Source organism: Pleurodeles waltl, chromosome 5, assembly GCF_031143425.1.
Source record: "Pleurodeles waltl isolate 20211129_DDA chromosome 5, aPleWal1.hap1.20221129, whole genome shotgun sequence".
Classification (NCBI taxonomy): domain Eukaryota; kingdom Metazoa; phylum Chordata; class Amphibia; order Caudata; family Salamandridae; genus Pleurodeles; species Pleurodeles waltl.
Genome location: NC_090444.1, coordinates 1,790,741,126 through 1,790,765,355, shown reverse-complemented (window position 1 = coordinate 1,790,765,355; position 24,230 = coordinate 1,790,741,126). Strand labels below are relative to the sequence as shown.

Genomic DNA, 24,230 nt, shown 5'->3' with positions numbered 1-24,230 from the left:
GTTCTATGGGATGGAGAAATAAATGGTGGTGTCTAATCTATGTGCTCTCAGGATATAGGTGCTCTGGCTTCAGTGTGTTGCAGTGTAGATGCAGAGGATTGTGGTCTGTGGAGGCATGTGTTTTATAGTGTCCTTTGCAAGTGTGCAAATGTGTGTCAGCTGTGTTGTTTTCAAATGTGTCCAATGTGCAGTTGCATTTGGCTTTGCGGACCGCGGACCACCGTGGTTCAGACTGCCATTGACTGACCACCGTTGATGAACCGCCATGGTGGCTGTGTGCTTGTAATATGCTCAATGGTTGGTCGCAGGGTTGGCGGGGAGGGAGGTCGGACTGCCTTTTTCACGACCACCACGAGTGCCGCTGGCGTTCAGCCATTTTTGGTTGGGGGTCAGCGGTCCTGCCTGTCTAGCTTGTAATAGGGCGGTCTGGGAGACCGCCAACATGGAGGTCTGGAGTTCGAACCGCCAAACTTGTAATGAGGCCCTAAGTTTTTTACATTTTGTATCCTAGCTATAACGTCTCTGTAACCTTTTGGGTTTTTTCAGTGAACATATATATATATATATATATATATATTACACATTCTTTATTTCCTGACTGTATTATTGTTTTGTGCTGTTTGTTTGTGCAAAGCTACCAAAGTGAAACAGGGATTTCTCACAGAAACCATTGTACCTGTTTGGGTCAGATTGTTGAGCCTTGTGGGAGTAGTCACTTTCACACAATGAATGTGGCCTATCCAAGCCCCTTTATAACCCACTCAAACTAAACATTTTTCTAAGCACTTCTAATTTTGACTGAAAAGGAAAACGAGGCACCTGAAGACGAGTAAGAGATAGTTCTTAACATTTCTGTTGAGTTATTTATGATGTCTTACACTGCTAAATAATAAAAGCTGAATTTGTTAACTGTGCGTGCAAGAGCAGCTCATAATTTAACAGCACTGTTACTACTAGGTGTTATAGTAACTCAAGTCATTGGTGCTGACGACCTTGTAAGGGCCAGAATGTTGAACAATATGGCATAGGTTCTTCACCTGTAAAAAACAAATATGCAGTGGCCATAATGTTTTGACAAGCTTCGTGTTCATTATGTAAAAGTACCTTATTCGTGGTTTAGCCCAACGCAGTATATTTTGAAGAGGCAACAGGTGGAGAGAGTAGTTCTGTGGTGGGAGCAGAAGGCAAGGCTTGCTCTCTGAGGGCACGGCAGTGAACAGTGCCAGCTCTGCTTCCAAGGACTGGCACCAGGAGACGCCAGCTGTGAGTCAGAGGGTTGATAAGAAGGAAAGAAGGCAGCAATCTATATCCTTCATGTACAAAGATGTGTCTGCATTAGACATTAGATGTATCTTTTTTTACAATATTGCATTTTATAGTTTCTGTTCTCACCGCATCGCTTATTATACTGTTTATTTTCATCAGGACAAGAAGGCTAAATGGGAAACATCAATGCTTTGGCTCTAGAAACTAGACAATTCGCAGTAGGGTCAATAGCAAAACCAGGCCCATATTTATACTTTTTTTGCGACGCATTTGCATTGTTTTTTGATATATAATTGTATTTTGTATTTGCGCTGCTTTTGCATAAAAAAATGATGCAAATGCAGCACAAAAAAGGGCCTCGATGTCCTGCTATAAAGCCGATGAGATCGATCCACAAAAGCATTTCTGAGTATGAGAAGAAGTACTACAGGAGTACTCGTTTATGTACTTTTGAATGTCTGTGTTCTGTGTGAAACTGCCTCAGAATATCCAACACTCTATTAGACTAACCGGAGGGATGTTATGTTATGCAGATCTGTAGAGTGCAGTAATTCCCGGGAGGGTATCCTGGTGAAGAGCAGCTGTGTGTCTAGGCGCACCTAGGTCCTGCTGCGACTACTCAAAAGGCCAAGTCTTCAGCTTCTTGTAGAATTCAAAAGTGAGGAGGGAGCTCTTATGCGTAACACGGTGTTTTCTGTATTTAATAAACGCAAATGAATATTACCTTTTTATTACATTTTGGGTTTTTGGGGCCAATTGACAAAGGCGAGTAAGAGCATGTAAAAGAGTATTACAAAATGCCTTTTTGAATAGACCCGTGTTGACTTGACCTTTTGGGGGGGTTTTAGGATGTATCTGCTGTGATATTTTAGGTGCCCAGTAAATAGTACAGTGAGATTATAATGCTGGGTTGAATAGATTTGTCAGAATGACTATGTTTACAGCTCTATAATGTTTGTTTTTGGTCAAATATCAAGCTAGTGGAGGTTTTTCTAATAGTGTGAAAAGGAAAGAGAATAACTTACAGCTAACGGAGGTCTTAGGTTTGTGGGTACACTTAAGGTTTGAGATCACCAGCATAGATAAAAAATAAAGGGTGAGGTCATATTTTAAAATATAAAAAACATAATTTTATTAGGAAACTCTATAAAACTATGTAAACTGTGGAATCCTAATTTCTATGCCATGCATGTCTCTATAGTTATATGTCCCCTGCTGCTCAGCCAGTGGGACTGTGAGGTAATAGAATGCAGCTGTGTGCATGGTTTGAGTGAGTGTCTGTTGGGATGTGTGGGCTGAGCAGCAAGGATGCTGCTCCCAGTGGTGCCTCTCTGCTATCTTCATAACATTGTCTACCTGTAACCTGATACTTCAACCTTGTGAATAAATCTTATTCTGTTTCACCTACACTACTGTCGACGAGCAGGAAAAGGACCTAGCGTGAAGACTACAGCGCTACTACAGGAACATGAGAGGATAAGAGCTTAAAACTGAAGATTACCTAAAACTATACAAAAACTGAACTTATACAAGTGCAACCTGAAGGAATTGAAATGCCCTAAAGGCCCCACCTGTGTCTTTAACAGCTGACAGCTTGCAGTTTGGGCCGTTCATGCTTGTTTTCATCAGTTTGATGCAGAGCCTTCTGACATCACATCATGTATTTTCTCACTTATGTGTGACATGAACATAATGTACTTTTCAGGGAATTGTTTATATAATGGCCGCCCCAAACATGCCTACTTGTCTATTGTTTGGGAACATACCTGCATCAGGGGGCCTACATGATCTTTATAAATACATCTCACACAGACAAGGTTATCAGAAGGATCCCTGCTAGATGCCATCAACGCTATCTATGCTTCAAGTCGCCTTGATGCAGACCCACCCTTTGGGTCCCCACAGAGTCTGATCTAGAGACCTCATTCCAATGTAACAAGGGTTGGGGGGCTCTTCTCATGGACATGGTACTGGCAGATTAGGTTTAACACACCTAGCTCTCTTTAGGTTAGGGATTAGGATGATCGTGTTAGGGTATTAGGGCCTATTTCACATCTCATCATATTGCAAGATGGGGGTCTTTATATTCACTACTCTCGTTTTTACAATTCTGTTTCTTGCATTGTTCATTATCCTAACCATTGCAGCCCATGCATTTTACAGTAGATTGCAGTCTTGTTAATAAAACCTATTGCAAACTTTACTGCATCTCCTTCATTGCCTGTGTTCGAATGAGACTTGTTGCTTAAGTGAGGAAAGGGAAATCTCAGTTTCACCACGACTTCCCTGAGATGTTGCACTGTTGAGTCCATGCGTAAAGGCTGCCACAAATCACCTTTTATTGTTTGGGTTTTTGGTGAGGTAGTGCTTGTGAGCCGGGAAGTTTGGGCCGAAAGTTGTGACTTGTTGTAGGATTGGCCTAGTCGCCTACAAACAAAAGTACTGTCATCCCTAAACCAGCAGACTTGCCTAGAGCAATGGTCCAACTACAACAGCAGTCTACTCAAGTTAGAAATGTGTGCCTGATTGGACCCGTTTCTACTGAATGCTGTATTTACGCTTAAGGGTTGGAAAGCACCAAAGAATTGGCCTGCTGAACTTTATTTGAACAAAGTTCAGCCTCAAAGCCATCTGCAGCACTGCTGATGAATCTCCCAGAAGTGTTTCCAGTTAATTTCCTAAAGACTTCACTTTTATTCATTCTGGATGACTGCTGAACTTTTGGGAAATGAACGGCTGATCTGTTTTACACGTGCCTATCCTCATTGTTAAGACTGCTACTTCTTAGTTTACTTCATCTCTTGCTGTGCTACGCTCATCAACAGTAATAAAGGACTTCAGTACCTCCACAATATATCACTGAAAGTGAAGTAGGACTATTTTCTCTAGCATTCGCAACATCAACAAAGGACTATCATTCTCCATAGTACTAAAGGATCTTTATTATTCCTGTTGTTCTGTGATTCTGTGAGGTGTCTCCAGGTATCTTACACTTCATAACAATTTTGAGCACGAGATCGCTCATCAGGAGCTTTTATTATCATTGATGGACATGGTTCTTTATTTTCTACCTACTGGTTTGTACTGTGCTTAAATGTAGGTCCTTTTGTATGATCTATGCTGGTCTGCATTTACTGTGTACTGCATTTGCTGACTTTGTGTCTGATAATTGTATTTTGCTGTTGTCTGAGTTTACCAGTTTTACTTGGCAAATCTGTACTCTAAGGAGTAAAACCCTGTATGCTGTTTGAATGTTAGGCAGTATACTGTGTGAGTGTTGCACCTTATGCCAATGTTACTTATAGTGGGGATTATGTTTTTTGGCCAAATGTTTCTTACTTTTACTTGGTCTTACAGTTTCTGGTGATGAGGCAGGGATCGTGCAACCCAAACCATACTTACATTCATGTTGCTAGTGATGGGTATTTGCATTACGACCAAACCATAATTGCTTTTACTTGTACTGGGTTACGCCAGACATTACTTACTGTTACTGGTGATGGGACACCTGTGTTGCACCCAAACCATACTCATTGTTACATGCCTTTAGGCATAGTAAATGCAATCAGATGTTGCTTAGTGTTGCTGGTAATGGGACATGTGCGTTGCACCCATACCATATTTTCTGTTACATGTGTTGGGGCATAGTATTTGCACCCAGAAGTTGCTTTGTGATCTACTACTTACTATTGCTGGTGATGGGGGCACTTCCTTTGCACTCATACCATTTTTGGGGGCATATGTGTTGCACCCCCAGGGGCATATGTTTTTGTAATTTATTGTATCTACCTATGTGGTTGGTTGATGGGGCTGGTGTATTGCACCCTTTGGGGCACATGTATTGCACACTTGTGCTTTATTTTAGATTCTATGTCTCTAGTTTGGGGTGTCACTAATTTTGCACCTCAGTATTTTATTTTCTGCTGAGGGGGGAGAGTGTGGGTAGTTCTCCCATGTGATTTGTTTCCCTGTCCTTAGTACTTCCGTTTACTGTTAGTCTATGTGATTGTTATTTCTGATCTTGCGTTACCATTATTTCTTTCTCTGGTACATTTATTTTATGTATTGTGTTACCGAATTTCTACTTCCATCATCTGTCTTCTTTTTATGAGTTTAAGTATTCCTCCTTATTTGCATTGGTATTTTAGATTGTTTCTATAAAGAAGGGAGGTGTGTGGTATCCTCATTTCTATGACATTTTCTCCCTAGTTATATGTCCCCTGCTGCTCAGCCAGTGTGACTGTGAGGTAATAGAGTGCTGCTGTCTGCATGGTATGAGTGAGTATCAGTTGGAATGCGTGGGCTGAGCAGCAAGGTTGCTGCTCCCAGTGGGGCCTTTCTGCTGCCTTCATAACATCTTCTACCTGTAACCTGAGACTCCTACCTTGTCAATAAGTCTTATTCTGTTTCATCTACACTACTGTCTACCCCGCATCATCATTTACCACATAAACTTTAACATGTTATTTTATATGGAGACTGTTTACAAAGTTATTTTGAAGTTTGTAAATTAGTAATCCTGTAGTAAACGTATACGTGCTCTTACATGGCTTTGTGAATTAGCATCAACATATTTAAAAAAGGAATAAACTGCGAATTTGCATGGTACATTAATATACACTCATTCCAATAGAAAGGATTGTGCCCTCCATTTTAAAGATAGAGCATGGGATATTTTGGAGTTGAGTCACAAAGAGGTGTAGCTTACTTCATTTGATACACATACAAAGCATCACCCATCCTGTCTTTTGTGTAGTGGGTGTACACTATAATGTTCATCTTGTTCTTCAGTAATCTATTTAAATTGTACTGCTTCATTTTCTTTTTGAAATGATACGTTTGTAGAGAAAGTGCAGTTCGTTATGTCAAAGTCTGTATAGTATATGTTGTTTTTCTTGAGGTAATGTATTGCTTTCTGAACTTTTTCTATGCTAATTAATTGTTGGCAAATTGTTTTGTCTTTTGTATGTACTCTATGTACTAAAGCCACTAAAGGTCTCTCTCGTGTTTATTCATTTCCAAGAGTAGGAGTTTTTTATGATAAAATCTAATGGAGGAAAAACAACTTTTCCTTACAGTGCGCGTACTAATTCATGCAACAAAAATTTTCCAGATTTGGGTTGCATTCCACGTATGGTTTGAAAAGGATGCACTATTTAAATTAAAATGCTTTCATATAAATTCAGTTGCCGTAGCTCTGAAGGGATTGGACATATTTCCAAATCATTATGAATTGCATGTAATTTGCACTTGCTATTTAAAATGTGTTCTTTTTGCAACAAATGAAAATCTGATTAGGGAATTCAAAAATTGTTTTTTGACATCTAGAATATCCTTTTTGTAATTGGCTGAGTTAATTAATTGATTTTCTGCTTCATTCTCAATAAAGGCAACATGTGGACAAATATTGTTTTCAGAGAAGGCATCAAAGTATTTGGGATGGATTTAGTCTGTAATATTGTTTACCGTATTTATCGGCGTATAACACGCACTTTTTCTCCCTGAAAATAGGGGGCAAATGATGTGTGCGTGTTATACGCAATATAATGTTACGTTTTTTTTTTCTGAAATGTCCTCTTAAAATGAGGTGCGTGTTATACGCCGGTGCGTGTTATACGCCGATAAATACGGTACTTCCGCTGGGTTAGAGTGAAGTAGAGCATAATCTTTTCTTTTAATTGCTGTGATGGTGTTTTCACCAAGGATTCTGTTCTCATAAGGGTTCTTTCAGATGAATGATATATGGAAATCATTTTGATATGATGAACTGTGGTATCATGAATATGATTTCCTAAATAACCTAAAGAATGTACTTGATGGTTAGTAATCGTCCAAAAATGGGTATACGTCAAAGTTTTGGAGAAGTTTCCATAGTAATGACCTTTCGTATGCCACTAGGAATGCCCTTAGCTTCTGAATGGATGTGTCCCTAATATTACAAATAGACGTACAAGTCCATTCATATACTGGGTTCTGTTTTTTTTTCTGCAAATCTTAAATAGATATTTATTTTTCTTTCATTTTTTTTCTCTTTCCCTACTACATTTCCATGAAAGACTTCATAACACTGTCCTTCATGTGTGACTGATAGCACACAATTATTCTGTTGATGGTAACTCTCTTCATGAAAATATTGTTCTGTGCTTGACATATGTGCCCAGGTTCCCTGAAAATTGTTACAGAAGTTTAGTCTTGTTAGTTGTTTGTTCCACGGCTTAAGTATTTTATTGGTTGAAATTAAAAGGTCAAGGCTTTTGACACAGTTCATTATGAAAATGAAGAGTATGCTTTTTATATGAAATGTTTTTAACAATACGTTCAACATATTATTTCTGTATTCGTTTGTCCATCTTCTTCCTCATGATAGGAATGGTTTGGAGCAGATTGTTCAGGAGATTAGTTTTATAGTGCTTTTGCAGTTATATTCCTAATCCTATCTCCTACTGTGAAAGGATATTTTTGTTTGATAGCCACCATTTGCTTTGTTGCATATGTTATTTGTTAATGGTGGTCTGTTCATCAATTGCTTCCTATTAACTTTTTCAGTGCTAACGTAAGGATGTGTAGAAACATCAGGAAAGGTTTTTTTTAGTCTTACCAGTGGTACTGCTTTTCTGTAGACATGCGTCTTCCCTCAGGCCACTTTATTTTTCTCCTCTTTCCACTGTTTGATTTATTTTTTAGCTTCTGCATGTAATTTGCTTTCATAACCAAATTTGATTGATTTTCAAACTTAACAATGCACAATTTCTTTCACCTCAAAGTATAATATATTCAATAGTAGTTAATCAGCACTCATGTAGTATTACTTGTCTTAGACTTAGTATTTGCCTCAGATCTTGTTGTACTTCTGTGGACATCCCTGTGCTTTATAGATCGATTATTCCAAGCAAGTGCACCAGTCCACCCTTTTTCTCCATTCAATGAAGGGAAATCTGGTAGTTTCCACTTGCAGGCGATGTCTATCTTCGCCACTAATGTTGCCACCTCCAACAAATGTGCATCCCAATCTCTGTCACCTGACATCTTCCAAAAATCCCAGCAATGCCTTCGTGGTAGTGAGTTCTACAGTGCACTCCACAACCTGGGATAGCTCCCTTCCAATTCCCCCCGCAAAAGAAGCTTATTGCAGGGCAGGCTCAAGCCATGTGGAAAAAGTCAGCCTCAACTAGGGAGCTTCTAGTGCAACGTGTGCGTGATGTCCTTCCAACATGGTGTAGGCATTGAGGGGACAAGTAGGCTATGTATAGATAATTGAGCTGAACTATTCTTAATGGGGTAGAGATAGCCAGTTCCCTCGCACCATCCGGGCCTCGCGCCAGTCATCACCATCTAAGTCTCCCACTGCATGCAATGTTTTTAAGGCATTGTCATCAATGTGGCGAGATCTGTTTTAGAAAACAAATTAAAAGCTATTGTTACAGTATTAATTGGATGAACAGAAGTGCTATTGTTTTGTTTACCTATATTTTTGTAACAGTATTTCATAAACAGATGTGCCTGTTTTGTGTTGAAATATATAGATGGACATGATGAGGTATAATTTTCAATTGATCTGTAATGGCTTTGAAAATGAAATACATCTGTATTGCTTTCTAAGAGTCATCAGTATGTGTATGGTTGTTGGTGTTATTTAGTAGTATTAGGCTCTGTTTATAGCCCACCTTGTGTTACTAACCAATCACGCAATGACTCACTTCTTTGCTTTATCCCTCAATTTCTTTTCTATTTTTTTTAATTGACATGTGACCAGAAATGTGTGTTTCACATACTGCAGACTAGCTTATTTTCTTTCAGAAGTTTTTAGTATTACTGTGCTACTTTACTAGCCCAATTTACAATACAGCCATCAAGTATTTTCCTTTCAAAATGAAGTTGTTGGCTGATGGGCAGTCATCTAGCTCTGTATATACTGGTTTGTCTGTCTCTGTGTTCCTTTTGCTTCTTTTATTTATTTTATCACATACATTTTTTTTTTGCTAGGTACTGCAGTACTTTGTAGAAAGTTTTGAGAAAGAACCATGGTACTCTGGAAACTTTACATATCAATAAATAATAAAAGTTTCCTTACCCCTACACAGTTTGATACAGTGCCTCGTCTCTTCATATCCATTTAAAAGACACCAATAGCCTACGTTTCACATGAAAACCCACAACAAACTGAGAGTGTGATCTAACAAAAATACGTGGATGCCTTTATATTTTGTTAGGGCTTTCAATAATTAATAGTATAGTGCATTGTCATCGCTGTGCACTGCGATATATAGCGAAAGTACCGCAATATACAGTGGGCCAATACATCACTGAATGTTGTCCCTTCTAACTTGAAAACTACAGAACCAATTCAGATCAAATATCAAGGAGGACCCTTTTCACATCATAATCTACATACAAGCCACATTTCATGTAAATCAATTCAGCCATTTTGCTGCTATGTTTGACACAAGGGTCTATGGAAAATGCAATGGTGGAAAAACATGTTTTGGGACCTTACCTTTTTTCTTTGCACACCTTCAATAAATCAGCATGAACCTTTGTCTTGTCAGCCACTATAAAAAAGCAATACGTCTGCAAAGTTTTATGGTGATTCATCAAATGTTGGTAAAGTTATTACCAAGCGAAAATCTGAGGAATTCCTTTCTTTGGAAATCCCATGTATACCCACAGAGTGACTCTTCCCTTTTCCGAGAAAGCCACAATTTTTATTGACAATCTCTATTACAAACTGCTCCATATACACCACAGGTAGCCTTACTGTAGGTTTCCTGATGCAAACAAAATATTTAGGACCTGATTGCGAGTACGGTGGTCCTGGGACTGCCGTACCTGCTGTGGTGGTCTGACCACCCCACCCCCAGTGGTCCGTCCACCAGATTACGAGGATGGTGGTTAGACCGCCACAAGACCACCGCAACTGGCAGGATCGCACTGTGGCGGTGGTGGGCAAAGCCGTGGTGAATCGCAGCGGTGCCAATGCCGGCACTGTCATGCTAACCACAATCAGCCCTTCTGCCGAGCTTCTCATGGCGGGGACCATGAAAAGCTCAGCAGAAAGGCAGGGAAGGGGCCCCAAACAGAGCCCAGGGGCAAAATACCACTAGTGTTGTACTTACTCAAGTCATTGTTACTTACTTAACCTTCTAAAGGCCAGAGGGTCGAACAATATTGCACAGGTTTTTCACCTGTAAAATAAAAACAAATGTGCGGTATCCTTAACGTTTTGAGAAGCTCTGTGTTAATTGTGTAAAAGTACCCAATTTGTGGCTTAGCTGAACACAAAATATATTGAAGAGGCGACAGGCAGAGAGAGCGTGTTGTGGTGGGAGCAGAGGGCAAGGCTTACTCTCTGAGGGCACAGCAGTGAATAGTGCCAGTTCTGCTTCCAAGGACTGGCACCAGGAGATGCCAGCTGTGAGTCATAAAAGAGGGCTGATGAGAAGGAAAGAAGGCTGCAATCTACATCTTTCCTGTACAGAGAAGTGCAAGAGCAGCATTAGAGCATTACATGTATCTTTTTACCAATAATGTATTTTACAGTGTCTTTTCTCACTGCATTGCTTATTCCACTGTTTATTCCGATCAGAACAAGACAGTTAATAGGGACACATCCATGCTTTGGCCCTAGAAACTGGCCAATTCGCAGCAACGTTAAAAGCGAAGTCAGTGTCCTGCTATAAAGCTGATGGGATCGATCAACAAAAGCATTTCTGTACATGGGAAGTAGTACTACAGGAGTACTCATTTAAGTACTTTTGAATGTCTGTGACAGCCTTGTTATGCCCAACTTTCTGTGAGAATAACTGGAGGGATGTTCTGTTATGCACTAACACCCAGGAGGGTACCCTGGTGCTGAGCAGGGGTGTGTAGGCACAACTAGGGCCTAAACAGAGTACTCGAAAAGCCAGGTCTTCAGCTTCTTGTGGAATTCAAGAAGTGCGGAAAAAGCTCCTATGTCTAGCACAGTTTATTTCTATATGCAATAATTCTAAACCAATATTGCCATGACATTGTCATTTAAAATATTTTGGGGCCAATTCATCAAGGTGTGTAATGGGACGTAAAACCGCACTACAAAAGGCCTTTCTCGATGGGCTCATGTTGACATGACCTTTTGTGGGGATTTTATGCTCTATCTGCTATGACGATTTAGGTACCCAATAAACAGTGTAGTGAGATAATAACGCTGGATTGAATAGATTTGTTGAAACAACTATGTTTCCAGCTCTAATGATTTTATTCTTTGCTTTCAGTCGAACATCAAGCTACCAGTGGCTTTTCTAATAGTGTGAAAGGGAAAGGGAAAGGCTCACAACTAAACTAGAGGTATTAAGGTTGTGTGTACACTCAAGGTTAAAGACTACCAGCAGAGGTAAAAAAGTATAGGGTGAGACCCATATTTCATCGTGAAAAAATACATTTTATTAGGAAACTCTTTGAAACTATGTAAATGTTAACATGTTATTTTCTATAGTGCCTGTTCAGAAAGTAATTTTGAAGTATGTAAATTATTGCTCCTGTAGTACACTTTTATGTGCTCTTAGATGACTTTGTGAATTAGCATCAACATATCTAAAATAGTAATAAAATGGGAAAATTCAAGGTATATTAATACAGTATACACTTAGTACAGATAGTAAGGATTGTTCACTCTCTGACCTCTATTTTATTAATGAGTTTTGAGCTGAGTCACAAAGGCATGTAAGAATATGTAAAAGGGTACTTGCAGTAAAATGTCCCCTGAAACGAAGGGCCAGATTTATGGTGACCTTGCGCAGTTTCAATGGCACAACAGCGTCATTTTATTGACGCTAACGTGGCGCTGGAAGGGGAAAAACACCATGCCATATTTACAAAGTGGTGCAATGCTTGTGCCACTTTGTAACCCTTTGGCATAATGTATGCATAATATATGCAAGGGGGCGTTCCGTCACTAGGGGGCCGTAAAAATGGCACAAAGGAATCTATGATATTCCTTTGCGCCATTTTTATTGCCATTTTTTAACACCTGGTAAGTGCAGGGGTTATAAAGAGACTCCCATTGATTACAATAGGCCTCTGGGTGCTATGCAGGATTAGCGTCATAATTTTTGTATGCTAATCTGCAAAACACTAATGCCCCCAATTACCGCCATGGTGAGCTGTATTTTGAATATGGCACTACCATGGTGATGTTAGAGGGGCACTAAGGGGCGCAGGAAAAGTGGTTCTGCACTAGGTGCAGCACCACTTTTCATAAATCTGCCCTTTGTGAATCAGGCCTAACATAATTATATGCCATTTGCGATAAAACATTTGGCAAGTGCACAGGAACAACAAAAATGCAAGTGGCAGATGTTTGTAGTGCTTTTGTTTAAATTCACAATTGACACAAGATGGAAAAGATAGCACAAAATGACACATTTGCTTCTCATGTATTTATGAGAAATGTTGTGCGTTTTTGCCATAATTTTGCGTAATTACATGAATTTCGCAAACCCCTAACATATAGTCCAGTTTCTTGCAATCACCTTCAGCTATTTCACTCCGATGTTTTACTTTGTATACACTGTAGCAATTGTTAATTATTTTCATTTATTTTTGGTTGACATGTCAACCCTTTTGATTAGTTTGTGTTCCAGTGTTTGAGTCTCCTGGCAGAAGAAAATTGATAACAAGGACCCTGTCCTTCATTTTTAATCTTGTCCTGCAGCAATTTGTACTGCCCACAGTGGTAGCAGGAAAGAGGAGCATCTGGTTGCTAGGCAAAACTCTCCTCCCACACTGCATCTTACTTCCTGAAAGGCATTATGAGGCCTGCCAGGCCTCCTGACCATATTGATACTGAGTGAACTTCTTGCACCTTTTATTGTGAAATTATTCAGTGTAGTTCATCTTAGGGAGTCTAAATATATACATTGACCATTTGCATCTCTTCGCCACAGCCTCATTTCCGTACTCCTGCTCTGCAGTCCATCTACCACGATTGGTTGACTACCGCACCACTCACCTGGGCAGACATAATGAGTACCCTATTTTCATCAAATGTTCAGTTATTAAAGTTGCTAATAATATTCCTTTTCCGCCATCAGACCACTTTGGGATACCCTTCAGTCTTCTCACCCAGACCATTCCTTTATTACTATCGCTGCCCTCCAAGGTCACCAGGCAATGGTGTAAAATCTTCTTATTTGAGCTGTCACGTGCTCTTTTCTTTTATTATTTTTGAAATCCATCAAGGCGTGTTGCTTCAAATCATCAGCACATTGGGAGATTACAGAGCTTTACAGAGCCTAATGCCTAGAAGCAGCACTGTAAAAATTTGGATTGGATCTGGCATATGGAGCATATTTCAGCACCAAATATTCCTATGCTGCTGCTCTTAAGGTGTATAAAAAGAAACTCATAGTCATAAATGCTAACTTCTATTATTTTTATATTCAATTGTCTAAAAACATTGCAAATGCAGTTTTTGATGTTCTCAAATGTCTAGCCAGCCCATCTTCCTCACAAGGAACTATCCAAAGTATTTTAAACTGTGCCATTGTGTATTTGATCTCCTTCATGATAGATGCTTTTGTTGGAGAATTGATAACTACTTCCTTCTTGATGCTCTCAGATTGTGAGAATCTTCCTTCTCAAGTCTCAGGAAGCCTCAAGCCTCTGTAACTCTATTAGGTCTGGTGCACCTTCAGAATCCTACCCAGCATAGGTGTTTTCCTCATCACATTCTACATTTAGTGTACCTCTGCAGTGCCTTTCTAGCTTCAGCAGTGGTTCTGCCAAAATGAGAAAAACCCATGTGATACTTCTGGTACAAACCTGAGACTGCCTTCTCCATAGTCAGCAATTGTCGCTCTATTTGCCTGCTTCCCTTTCCTGCCAAGCTTACATAACTCTCACTTTCTCCTTCTCCCCTCAAATATCTGCTCCCTGTGCCTTCTAGCTTTACCTTGTGCATATAATCCTTCCCCTCCTTCTGGAGAGATGGACAAAATCTGTTACTCTATTCAGCCATCATTATTTTCTCATCTTAACTACGGCAATACTTTACATCTAGGTTTACCTAAAGCTCTCATTATGGCTCCAGATAGTACAGACTGATTTACTGGCTGTCTCCTTTTTAATCTTCCCGGGCTTTCTTCTGTCTCTCATCTCTTCTGTTGCCTACACTCACTCCTCACTAAACAGCAAATCTTGTTTAAAACCTTGTTGGTCTCTCATTTAATCTAGTACAAAACTGACCCTCTGTATTTCCAAAGGATGTTCTTTCCTTACTTTCCTCCTTGAAAGCACTCAAAATGTTTTAAAAAACTCACCTTATTGGCTGAACTTTTTCTCACCTTGATGCTGAAACATTGAAATCAGCACCTGGTTACAATATAAGTTCTTTCAAACATTTACTGTTCCAAAGGTCCCTGAAGATTTGGTTGATTTCCTTATGTGATTAATCAGGATCTCCTTATCCCAGAGCATTTGTTAGTTTTATTCTAAGCTCTGGGACACCTTTGGGATATACTAGCGTCTACATAGACATAAATAGCTCATCTAGATAGTGTTCTACAGCATGCACTATGTAAATGGTATCTTTTATGTCTCCTCCCCCTGATTATGTCTGGTAAATATTACAGGAAAATGTGATACTTTGCATAGTATCAGTTGGTGACAGTAAAGTGACTTGTGTGCTTCAACTTGGAAAGATCCTAGCATGCCCTTGCAAACAGCTTTTTTGAACCCTGGCACTAGTGGGTGCTAAATCAGTGCCAAGAAGACAGAGGCAGCACACCCTTATGTGCTTCGGTGCTCAACTTTCATTTTCGGCTCATTTTTTATTACACTAGTAGTGAACACAAGTTTATTATTCACTATTAGACAGGCTGGAGGGAAAATGGGCAGGGTGGGGTGGCGCGTAAAAAAAGATTAAACTTACCTTTCTTTCCGTGTGGCCGCCGCACCTCCATCGCAGGCTGCAGGCACAGGCTCCCAGCCCGCCCTGCGGCCAATCCTGACGCTGTTCAAAAGCAGCGTTAGGATTGGCTGGGAGCGCCAAGCCAGGGCACTCCCAGGCAGATTGGTAGCCTGTGCATGCTCTCTCCAGAGAGCCTACTGCGCATGTGTGTTTGGCCGACCCGAGACGGCCGTCCAAACATACATGCGCACTGAGGGGGAGTGCTATGAACTCCCCCTCTGTCCCTGTCATGCCTGTGGCCCTTCCCTTTTATAGTAGAAACATAGTTTAAACAGAGTTTATTATATTTCTACTATAAAAGTTTTGCAGCTGAAGCTGCTGGCGGGGGGAAGGGGCGACGCACCTCCGCCATAGCAGAGGAGCTGTTCCTGCTATTAGAGTAAAAAAAAGTGGCACACCAGAAGGTGGCAGGTGTTGTAAGTAAAAAGATATTTTAAAAGTTAGTTGTGTGCGTGCTTGTCGATGAGAGTCTGTTTGCGTGTAAGAGAGCATCTATGTTTGTGAGAGGGTGTCTCTATGTGTCAGCTTGTGTGAGTCAACGTGATTGAGAGTCAGTGACATGTACTAAATAAGAATCCGGGACAGGTAGTGAGTAAGAATAAGTGGGACTGAGTGTTGGTAAGTGTGAGTGAGAAAGTGTGAATGAGTGACAAACAGAGTGAATGAGAATGAAAGTGAAAGTGACTGTGAAAGAAGAAGCGAGTACAGTCGAGTATGATGAAGTATGAATGAATTAGAGTAAGAATAAGTGAGAGAGTAAGTTAGAGTGCATGCAAGATAGTGAGTGAGAATAATAGAGTGCACATGAGGGTAAATGAGGGAGTGTGAGTGAGAATAAATGTGAGTGAATGAAGGTAAGTGAGCATGAGTAAGAATGTGATGTTATGCTTGCTAGTCTGCCAGTGGCCCTGGCATACTATGATAACTCTTGGCTTACAGAGGCACTAATGGGAAAATACTGCCACTGGCATCCTGGAGGCAATTGTTAGTATGATAAGCACTTGTGAAAAATATTGTACTGACATGCTGGAGGTAATTCTTGACATAATGGTGCTAGCTCATTTGAGATACTCCTTGGCAAAATCCCCCGGCATATGGAGGGAGCAACCATCACAAAATACTGGCAAGGACATACTAGGGATAATTTGACATAAGGGTAACCCAAGGTATATGATGGCATTAATTGCCAAATTCAGACACCAGCATATTGTAGCTCATTTATGGCATAAGGGAGAATATGAGGGGCACCCATGACAAAATGTTGGCCCTGGAAAAATAGGAGGTGATATAAGGAGGTATCCATAGCACATTCTGAAACCAATTGGGTCAGCTCCTCATGAGCGTCAGGTTTGATTGGCTTGGCAGACCTTGGAAGGACTTGAATTTGAATGAGTCTCCTTTCAGTGCCTTTAACATTTAACAAATTTATTTGACAATTGTGCTTTTGAATACACTATTTGACCCCATTTTTTCAATGTTTTCTTGGAGGGAGAAACCCCACACTGGAGCTGATGTAGAAGAGATCTGGCTCACTACAATTCAGGGTAAGAGGGTAAGGTTTACATTCCATCACTTTGTAAGATCTTGTCAGGTCCCTAATACAGTGGGTTCCTTAAATACACATTGGTCTGTGTTGTGCCACACTATTCATGCCCTTATTACAGATCTTCTGAGATGTCCTTCATTTCGATGTCTTCAGGGTTAAAGTCATGTCACTTCCTGGAAAACATTCAGGGTCAAAGATCATATGACGTTACTTCCTGTGATGTCATTAAGGCCAAAAGGTGTGTGATGTCACCTCCGCAACCCCTGGCATTTTGGTGAATTGGCTTCCATGATTTCAAAGCTGAATTTGTTCCCTACGAAATAAAATAATGGTCCTCATTGTTCTGTCTACCTTTGATGCATTATTTACCTTTTTCAATGTTCATCAGCAGCTTTGTGATACAGGGCTACTTTACATAGCTATCATTCACTCAATGGAGCAGTCTTTCGGATTTCACCAAAATATTCCAATAGTACAATCGAAAAGGCAACATTATATAAACACGAAATAGGACAAAAATGTGTTTTACTTTTTTTACTGTACAGTTCGTAGCAAAAAAAAAAAGATAGGGTTGATTTTGATCACAGGGACGTCATTTTCTAAAACTCAGAGTAGGAAACGTGACGATACAAGATCAAATACACAGCCAGTCACAATATATCTCTGGGCTTCTTTTATCAGTTAAAAAAAATATACATAGAATCCCGCGCCATTCTTATACTTTCATCATAGTTCCATACAAAATGTGCAATTAAAAAGTCTCTCAATGGCCAGAAGGGGTGTTGAAAGAGAAACAGGATGCTTCGATAACTCAGAAACTTGTTTTCACAGTTAATTCAGCAATGATGGTCAAGATGGGGGGTGTCTTGCCCCAGCTGGCCCTCTTCGCACCATCTTCAACCTAAAATTGAACACTTCTTGCACAAGTTCCAAATTCCAAGCCTTCGACATTAACACTGAGTCGAAAAACTGAGCTGAAATTGAGCAATTTCTGCTTCGACGCCGAGATTTGCATTAAAATGTCCCTGTGATTTTGTACCATTTTTCTATTCACTTTCTAGACAAGGTGAGCCTTAACTGCGTTTGCACTCGTGTTTCCTGCGGATTAGCAAAGGTTCCTAACAGAGTATGTAGTGATTCCTGCATCTCCCATATCTGTTTCACATAAATTGAGACTCTCTTCCTAGAACTGGACGCTGCATCAATATCTGAGCCTAAGGAAATATAAATTACTCCCGACGGGATCTTAAGAGTAATCACATTTCTTTCTTGGAGTAAGAATGCTAAAATGGCCCTTTCTTTCCTCTCTATCTAATATTGTAAAGCTTTATATTGGATCTCTGGCATAGATAACACTTACAATCAAACACAAAATGATGATGGCTCAAGCCAATGTATTCTGACATGCAGAAACCAATCAGGGTACGCAAAGGGCTTTTAATTCCTGGAAAATTGGTTCGAGCTTTTGTACTTTAAATGACTTTGCAGTGAATGTTGAGAAAGAATGCTACATTAAAACATAGCAGATGGACTAAGGAGATCTGAATGCATAAACATAAAACATAGAAACAGAAAAGAAAAATATAGCTCCGATGGACTGGTAAAGTTTCACTTGCTGGATCAAGTTCATTGCAGTCCTTTATGTGCCCTTGGTATTCTGTCAGAATCTGCTCACAGTGACAGGGAAGGACATTCACCCATCTGATGCGTTATTTCCCTGTCAAATTATTGTACATTTGCTGCCAAATCCACAGTCATCGATGTTTCACCCTGTTCAGCTAACCACTGGGGGATGTGACCTTTTGGAATTGAAGCTAATTGTGATTGGAGAGTTCATCAACTCATCTTTGTAAGGTTGAGCATTGGTGACATTACTGACGCCCCATATTGGGTAGAGAGGTCTATGATTCTCTTTTTAGCCTCTCTTTACCACCACAAGCCATATTTTCAAGACCTCCATCAGATTAGGAGTATGTAGACGTTTACACTGTGCTTTCCATCACCCATTCTGAACTGTCAAATGTCCCCCTCTGCACGGTCTCCGCTAAGTCGGTATCATCGTACTGCAGTAGCATTCCATTGACCGAAAGACTCCGTTTAGTCCAAATGTTTGTAATCTTTCTTGGGTAAGTACAACACTGTGAAGCACCAAAGTCCCCCATGTCAAATGAATGGCTTCGTTTTGTTTTACCCTCCAAAGGTAACATGAGGAGGCTGCGGGACTTAGAGTCCTGCTGGCCCAGTAGAGGCTCTTTGTCCGAGTGTTGGGCTTTCGTCGAAGTTCTCGACTCCAAAGTCTCCTCCTTTTTCGGACACCTTAGTTCCAGTGAGGCAAAAGCCCCCATCAGTCGATCAATGTTGTGCTTCGATCTAGAAACTGGCCTCCACTTATTTGATAGTGTGCTTTGGTCACTAGGAAGGCTATAGTCTTCACAGTCCTGGCTGTTCATGGAGCTGGATGATGACGAGACGCTGCTGTGGGCAGAGCCGCAGTTAAATTCCATTAGTTCGTTCCTCACAACCACTTTGGGGTTGACTTGCGGAGGTGCTCCATTATAAACAGGATTTCCACCATTTGTTTGTGAATAGACATTGCTGACGTTGGCCATTTTCCCATGGGAACTGTTGCACACTTTGTACCTCACCATTAGAATTACAATGAAGACCAACAGAGTAGCAACGATGATGCCCCCAATGACTAGAATCATTGTTCCCCCCAGGAACTGGCTGTGCAAGGACTGGCACTGTGGATAGTCCTCCAGGGTGAAGAACTGGGCACAGCCTACTATGTTGGTAGCCGTCAGTGTTGTTGCAGTATCGTCCCATATGGCCAAGACGCAAAGGTCGTACACGGTTCCAGAAACTAGGTTGTTCACAACGAAGGCTTTGTTGGTAGATGGAATCATCCTGTAAAAAAGATAGAAAGAGAAAAAAAAATTACAAATTAGAATTCACGTAAACACACGGTCAGATCACAAATCCTATTTAAAATAAAGCATCATTGTGTATCTTAGTTTTACAATTACTGGGGAACATGTGGTTGGTCTGGAAGAATTAATTTGGCTGAATTTCGAGCCACATGCTTTCAAACAAGAGTTATCAGCTGAATCTTACAGTTACTCCTCATAGCAAAGCCCTAACATCATGAAGTCAGAGCCTGGCGAAAACATACAACACCGGAAGTGTTCTTGATCCACCTGGAAGAGGACTGATCTAGAAACTGGCCTCCACTTATTTGATAGTGTGCTTGAGTCCTTCTATGAATCTCTGTTTCTAAAAGCTATTCCCCATGCCAGAAAACCTGGCCCCATGTACCTAAAAAGGATGAAGGGGGTTTTAGGGCATATGAATGAATGCCTACTTCTCTCAACCAAATGGTGCGATTTTAACAAAGTTTTAGAGGCATAATACCGTTGTAGAAGGGTTACAAGTTACTGCACCCTCTACCCTGGTAGCCCAGGAAACAACAAATGTGATAATCGACACAGGAGAGTCAATGTCTATTTCGTTAAAAAATGTGTTGAAAACTTGGAACTGCAACGTTCATTGAAAATGTTCAAATTGTCAATTCTTTTAAATGATAACAACTTTTAAAAGACTTGCCGTGATACTGGTTAAATACTTTTTGAAATGAAGACATACATGTCTCTTTTAAATGGTGGAAGTTAGTGAGTAGGGGTATGCAAAATTTGTATCTTACCCGCTATGTGTGAGAATTACATAATTGTTCCCAATTTCAATTGATGGTGTACTTCAGCCATGTTTGCCTGGGGAAATCTTCGGGCCAGATTTACTAGAAAATGAAGGTGCAAGGCGCTGCGCCAAATTTGGTGCGCCGCGCACTGTCATTTTCAAAATGCAGGGATGCGCCATATTTACTAGAGTACGGTGCACCCCTGTGTTTCCCCCTGCACCAGAGTACGGTGCACCCCTGTGTTTCCCCCTTGCCGGAGCTAAATCTGATGCCATACGCCAACGCAGCCACCTTTGCACCATCGTGCAAGGATGGCTGCGCTGAGAGGGAGATTGTTTTGTGCAGGAAGGTACACCTTAAAAAACAATCTTAAATGGTGATTTTCTCTTTCTATGAGTGCTGCAGAATGCAGCAGACATAGAAAGAGTAAAAAACGAGGTGAAATTAAAGCATTTCTCCTCATTATGTCACTCTAACGTGACCCATGGGGTGGCGTTAGATTTTGGCGCTGCCTCAGGTGTATGAAAACACGTAAATCTGAGGCTGCGTCAAATTGCAATAGGTGTTGCTATGGCACGCCCACAGCAACACCCATTGCACGCCCTCAGAAACACCCATTGCATGCCCCTTCACGCAAAGTGCTGCATGTGAAGGGGCCATGTTTAGAAGGTGGCATTAAGCCACTAAAAGTAGTTTAATGCCACCTTGTAAATACTGCACAGGGCATTGCGCCACCGGACCGTCACAAAAAGTGACACTCTGGTGGTTATAGGGGCTTGTAAATCTGGCCCTTAATTGCTTAATAATGTTTTATCATGGGGACATTTGTTGCAAAAGTTTTCTGTCCAAAATATTTTGCTGGATATATTTTCTTATTTTTCTTTTTTTAAAATATTTTTTATTCGGAAAAGAAAGAAAATTCATTAAATAAGTTTTACCAAGCGAAGAACTTAGTCCATAGAAAAAGAGATCAAGAATGCATAATAATCATAATCCAATTCATAACAATTCAGATTTCAATAAGAAGCGAAGCTTGGAGCAACCCCCCAGTGACCATTAACGGGTCCGAATCTATTCTTGAAACTGCCCCCATATCGCCTGCCCTTTTCTCCTCGCACGTCTCCCCTTCTGTTCATACAGGGCGACTTCAAGATGATACACAGATAACTCTCTTATCTGTAGGTAGTTGAAAAAATCTCTCCGCTCAAGTCCAAACTGCTCTCGGAGATCCTCAAACAACTTAACTCCGAGCCCATCATAGAAATCTCCTAACCTTCGTATCCCTAAGAGGGCCCATTTTGCAGCATAGTGGTCTTTAAATATTACAGACAGGGACGGGTTGTTATTTATTAATGTATAATAATTAAATCTTCCAAGACCAATCTTTTTCTTCCATGGCCACCAGCATCTAAAGGCGGCATCACGTACCTAAAATCATACTTTCTTGTAATACCCAGGTTCGTGAAAAATCAGCAAGCTTCCATTAGCTATTGGTCCTGTCAGCAGCTCGTGGATATTTGGGCAGTATTCTACCCCATCTTGCCTTGTTTCCCCCCCAACAATGGGCGCATATACTGAAAGGCTGATGCCAGCTGACATAATTTCAGATTCAGGAGAGACCACCCCCCCCTTTTCCCGGGGTAAAGACATAAATTTGCTTGCCCTTCTGCATTTACCATATGCCCATATAAATCTCATTACTAGCCGGTCCATCTCTTTGAACCAGGAGTTTGTGAAACTCAGTGGAATAGCCCGAAAAAGATATAGCAGCTTAGGGAGAAGGATCATTTTAACCATATTGCATCTTCCCATTATAGACATATGTAGATTATTCCATCTGTTCAAATCCTGTTTTGCTTTTGCTGATATCGGGTCCAGGTTCATACTAACAATCTCTCCTACCAGCGGGGCGATATCAATACCTAGATACACTGCATGATCCACCCTCCGAGTATCCTGTGTGGTCACATGTCTATTGACCAATAATTGGGTTTTCCCTCTATTTAATAAATACCCAGAGAAAATTCTAAATTTACTTGTCACCCCTTCTATTTCTCTCAGTGTTATAGCTGGGTTAGAAGTTGTGACGGCTATATCATCGGCATATGCCAAGACTTTCGTATCCCAGCCGAACCTGCGTTCCTTTCTAGCTGTCTAAGCAAGGGATCTATATAGATTGCAAATAGCAATGGGGAGCATAGACAACCCTGTCTGGTACCCCGTTCAATTTGAATACAATCAGATTGCCCTCCCATTAACTGAAGCTGCACACCAGGGGATCTATAAATGGCTTTTATTGCCAAAATAATTTTTTCCCCAAAACCATAAGCTTCCATTACCTGCCACAGATAGTCCCAATTCACCCTATCAAACGCTTTCTCACCATCTAACATCACGACAGCCATAAGTTCTTCTGCCACCTCTGTAGCATCAAAAAGCGTAATATGTTCAGTGGTATCTTTCCCGGGGATAAACCCATGTTGATTCTTCTTTTCCTCCTCTCTGTCTCTTCCGCCTCGCTCCTCTTCGGTAATCTTCTTCTGTACTCTCCTTTTCCCCGTCTTCTCTCTTCTCCTGTGTGCTTCTCAGCCTCTCCTGTCGCCTCTCTTCTTCCTCATCTTGTTCTGTGGTCTTCTGCCTTCTACTCTTCGTCTTCTGTATCTTCTTCTGTGATCTTCTGTCTTCTGCTTCTTCGTCTTCTGTATCTTCTTCTGTGATCTTCTGTCTTCTGCTTCTTCGTCTTCTGTATCTTCTTCTGTGATCTTCTGTTCTTCTGTTCTTCTGTTCTTCTGTTCTTCTGTCCTTCTGTTCTTCTGTTCTTCTGCTTTCTCCGTCTTCTGTCTCTTCCCGCCCCTGCCCTACTGCTCCTGCCTCACCCCCCTCCCTCACTCGCCTCCCCCTCTCTATCACCCCTATCTACCCCGTTCGCTACCTGCCTCCCTCACTACTCCTATCTACCAATCTACCTATCTCTCTATCTAACTCCCTCACTCACCCACTCCTCCTAGCTACCTATTTTTCTATCTCTCCACCTATTTCTCCATCTATCTATTTCTCTATCTCTCCCCCCGTCCCGACACCCCCTCTGTTACCTATCTTCCTATCCTCTCACTCTACCGCTCACCCTCACCCACCTCTACAACCCCCCCTCCCCTATCTTCTCAACCCTACTCCTATCTCTCTCCCTAATCTCCTAAAACTCCTAACACTCACCCCCCTCCACCCTTAAACCCCCCTCCCCCAGCTCTTCTCACTCTACCTGTCCCCCCCTCGCGCTTTCCCACCGTGACCTCCAGCACGCCCCCGCCCCCCAGCTCCCATTCACCCCCAGCTGACCCCTCCCCCCCCTCCTCCCTCTTATGGTGGCCGCTGCGCGACCGCGCAGCGGGTGCGCCGGAGGCGCGCCAGAGGCAAGCCCCGTCTGCGCCCGTCCGCGCCTGGCCCGAGCTTGGCCCGCGCCTGGCCCGCGCCACGACCCCTGGTCCCCAGCTCTCCCGAACCCCGCTAACCCGCTACGACCCCACCACCCTCCAAGCCCTCAACCCAGGGCGCTCCAACACCTGCTTCCAAGCTCAGCCCAAACGCACCCATGGACACTTTGCCTGTAACTCCTGCAAACGCATCTTCCACCACGCAACTACCACGACCACCAGCCCACGCGCCATCAACCACCTCAGTGCATCCTGGTCAACGCTCGCTCTGTCCACAAGCACGCCGTTGAACTCTGGGACCTCCTGGACTCCACAGCTCCGGACGTCGCCTTCATCACGGAGACCTGG

At 41.5% G+C, this 24,230-nt stretch overlaps 1 protein-coding gene across 4 annotated transcripts in view; it reads right to left on the bottom strand.

Annotated features, from left to right (window-relative positions):
* Positions 1–17,276: 17,276 nt before the first annotated feature.
* The window catches only part of LRFN2 (leucine rich repeat and fibronectin type III domain containing 2), a 1,534,746-nt gene continuing 1,527,792 nt past the window's right edge, over positions 17,277–24,230 (bottom strand). For all 4 annotated transcript variants that reach the window (XM_069236232.1, XM_069236233.1, XM_069236234.1 and 1 more), the window contains one exon: positions 17,277–19,664. In XM_069236232.1, coding sequence (XP_069092333.1) covers positions 18,740–19,664 — 925 coding nt within the window. In that variant the 3' untranslated portion in view covers positions 17,277–18,739. The remainder of the gene's footprint in view (positions 19,665–24,230) is intronic.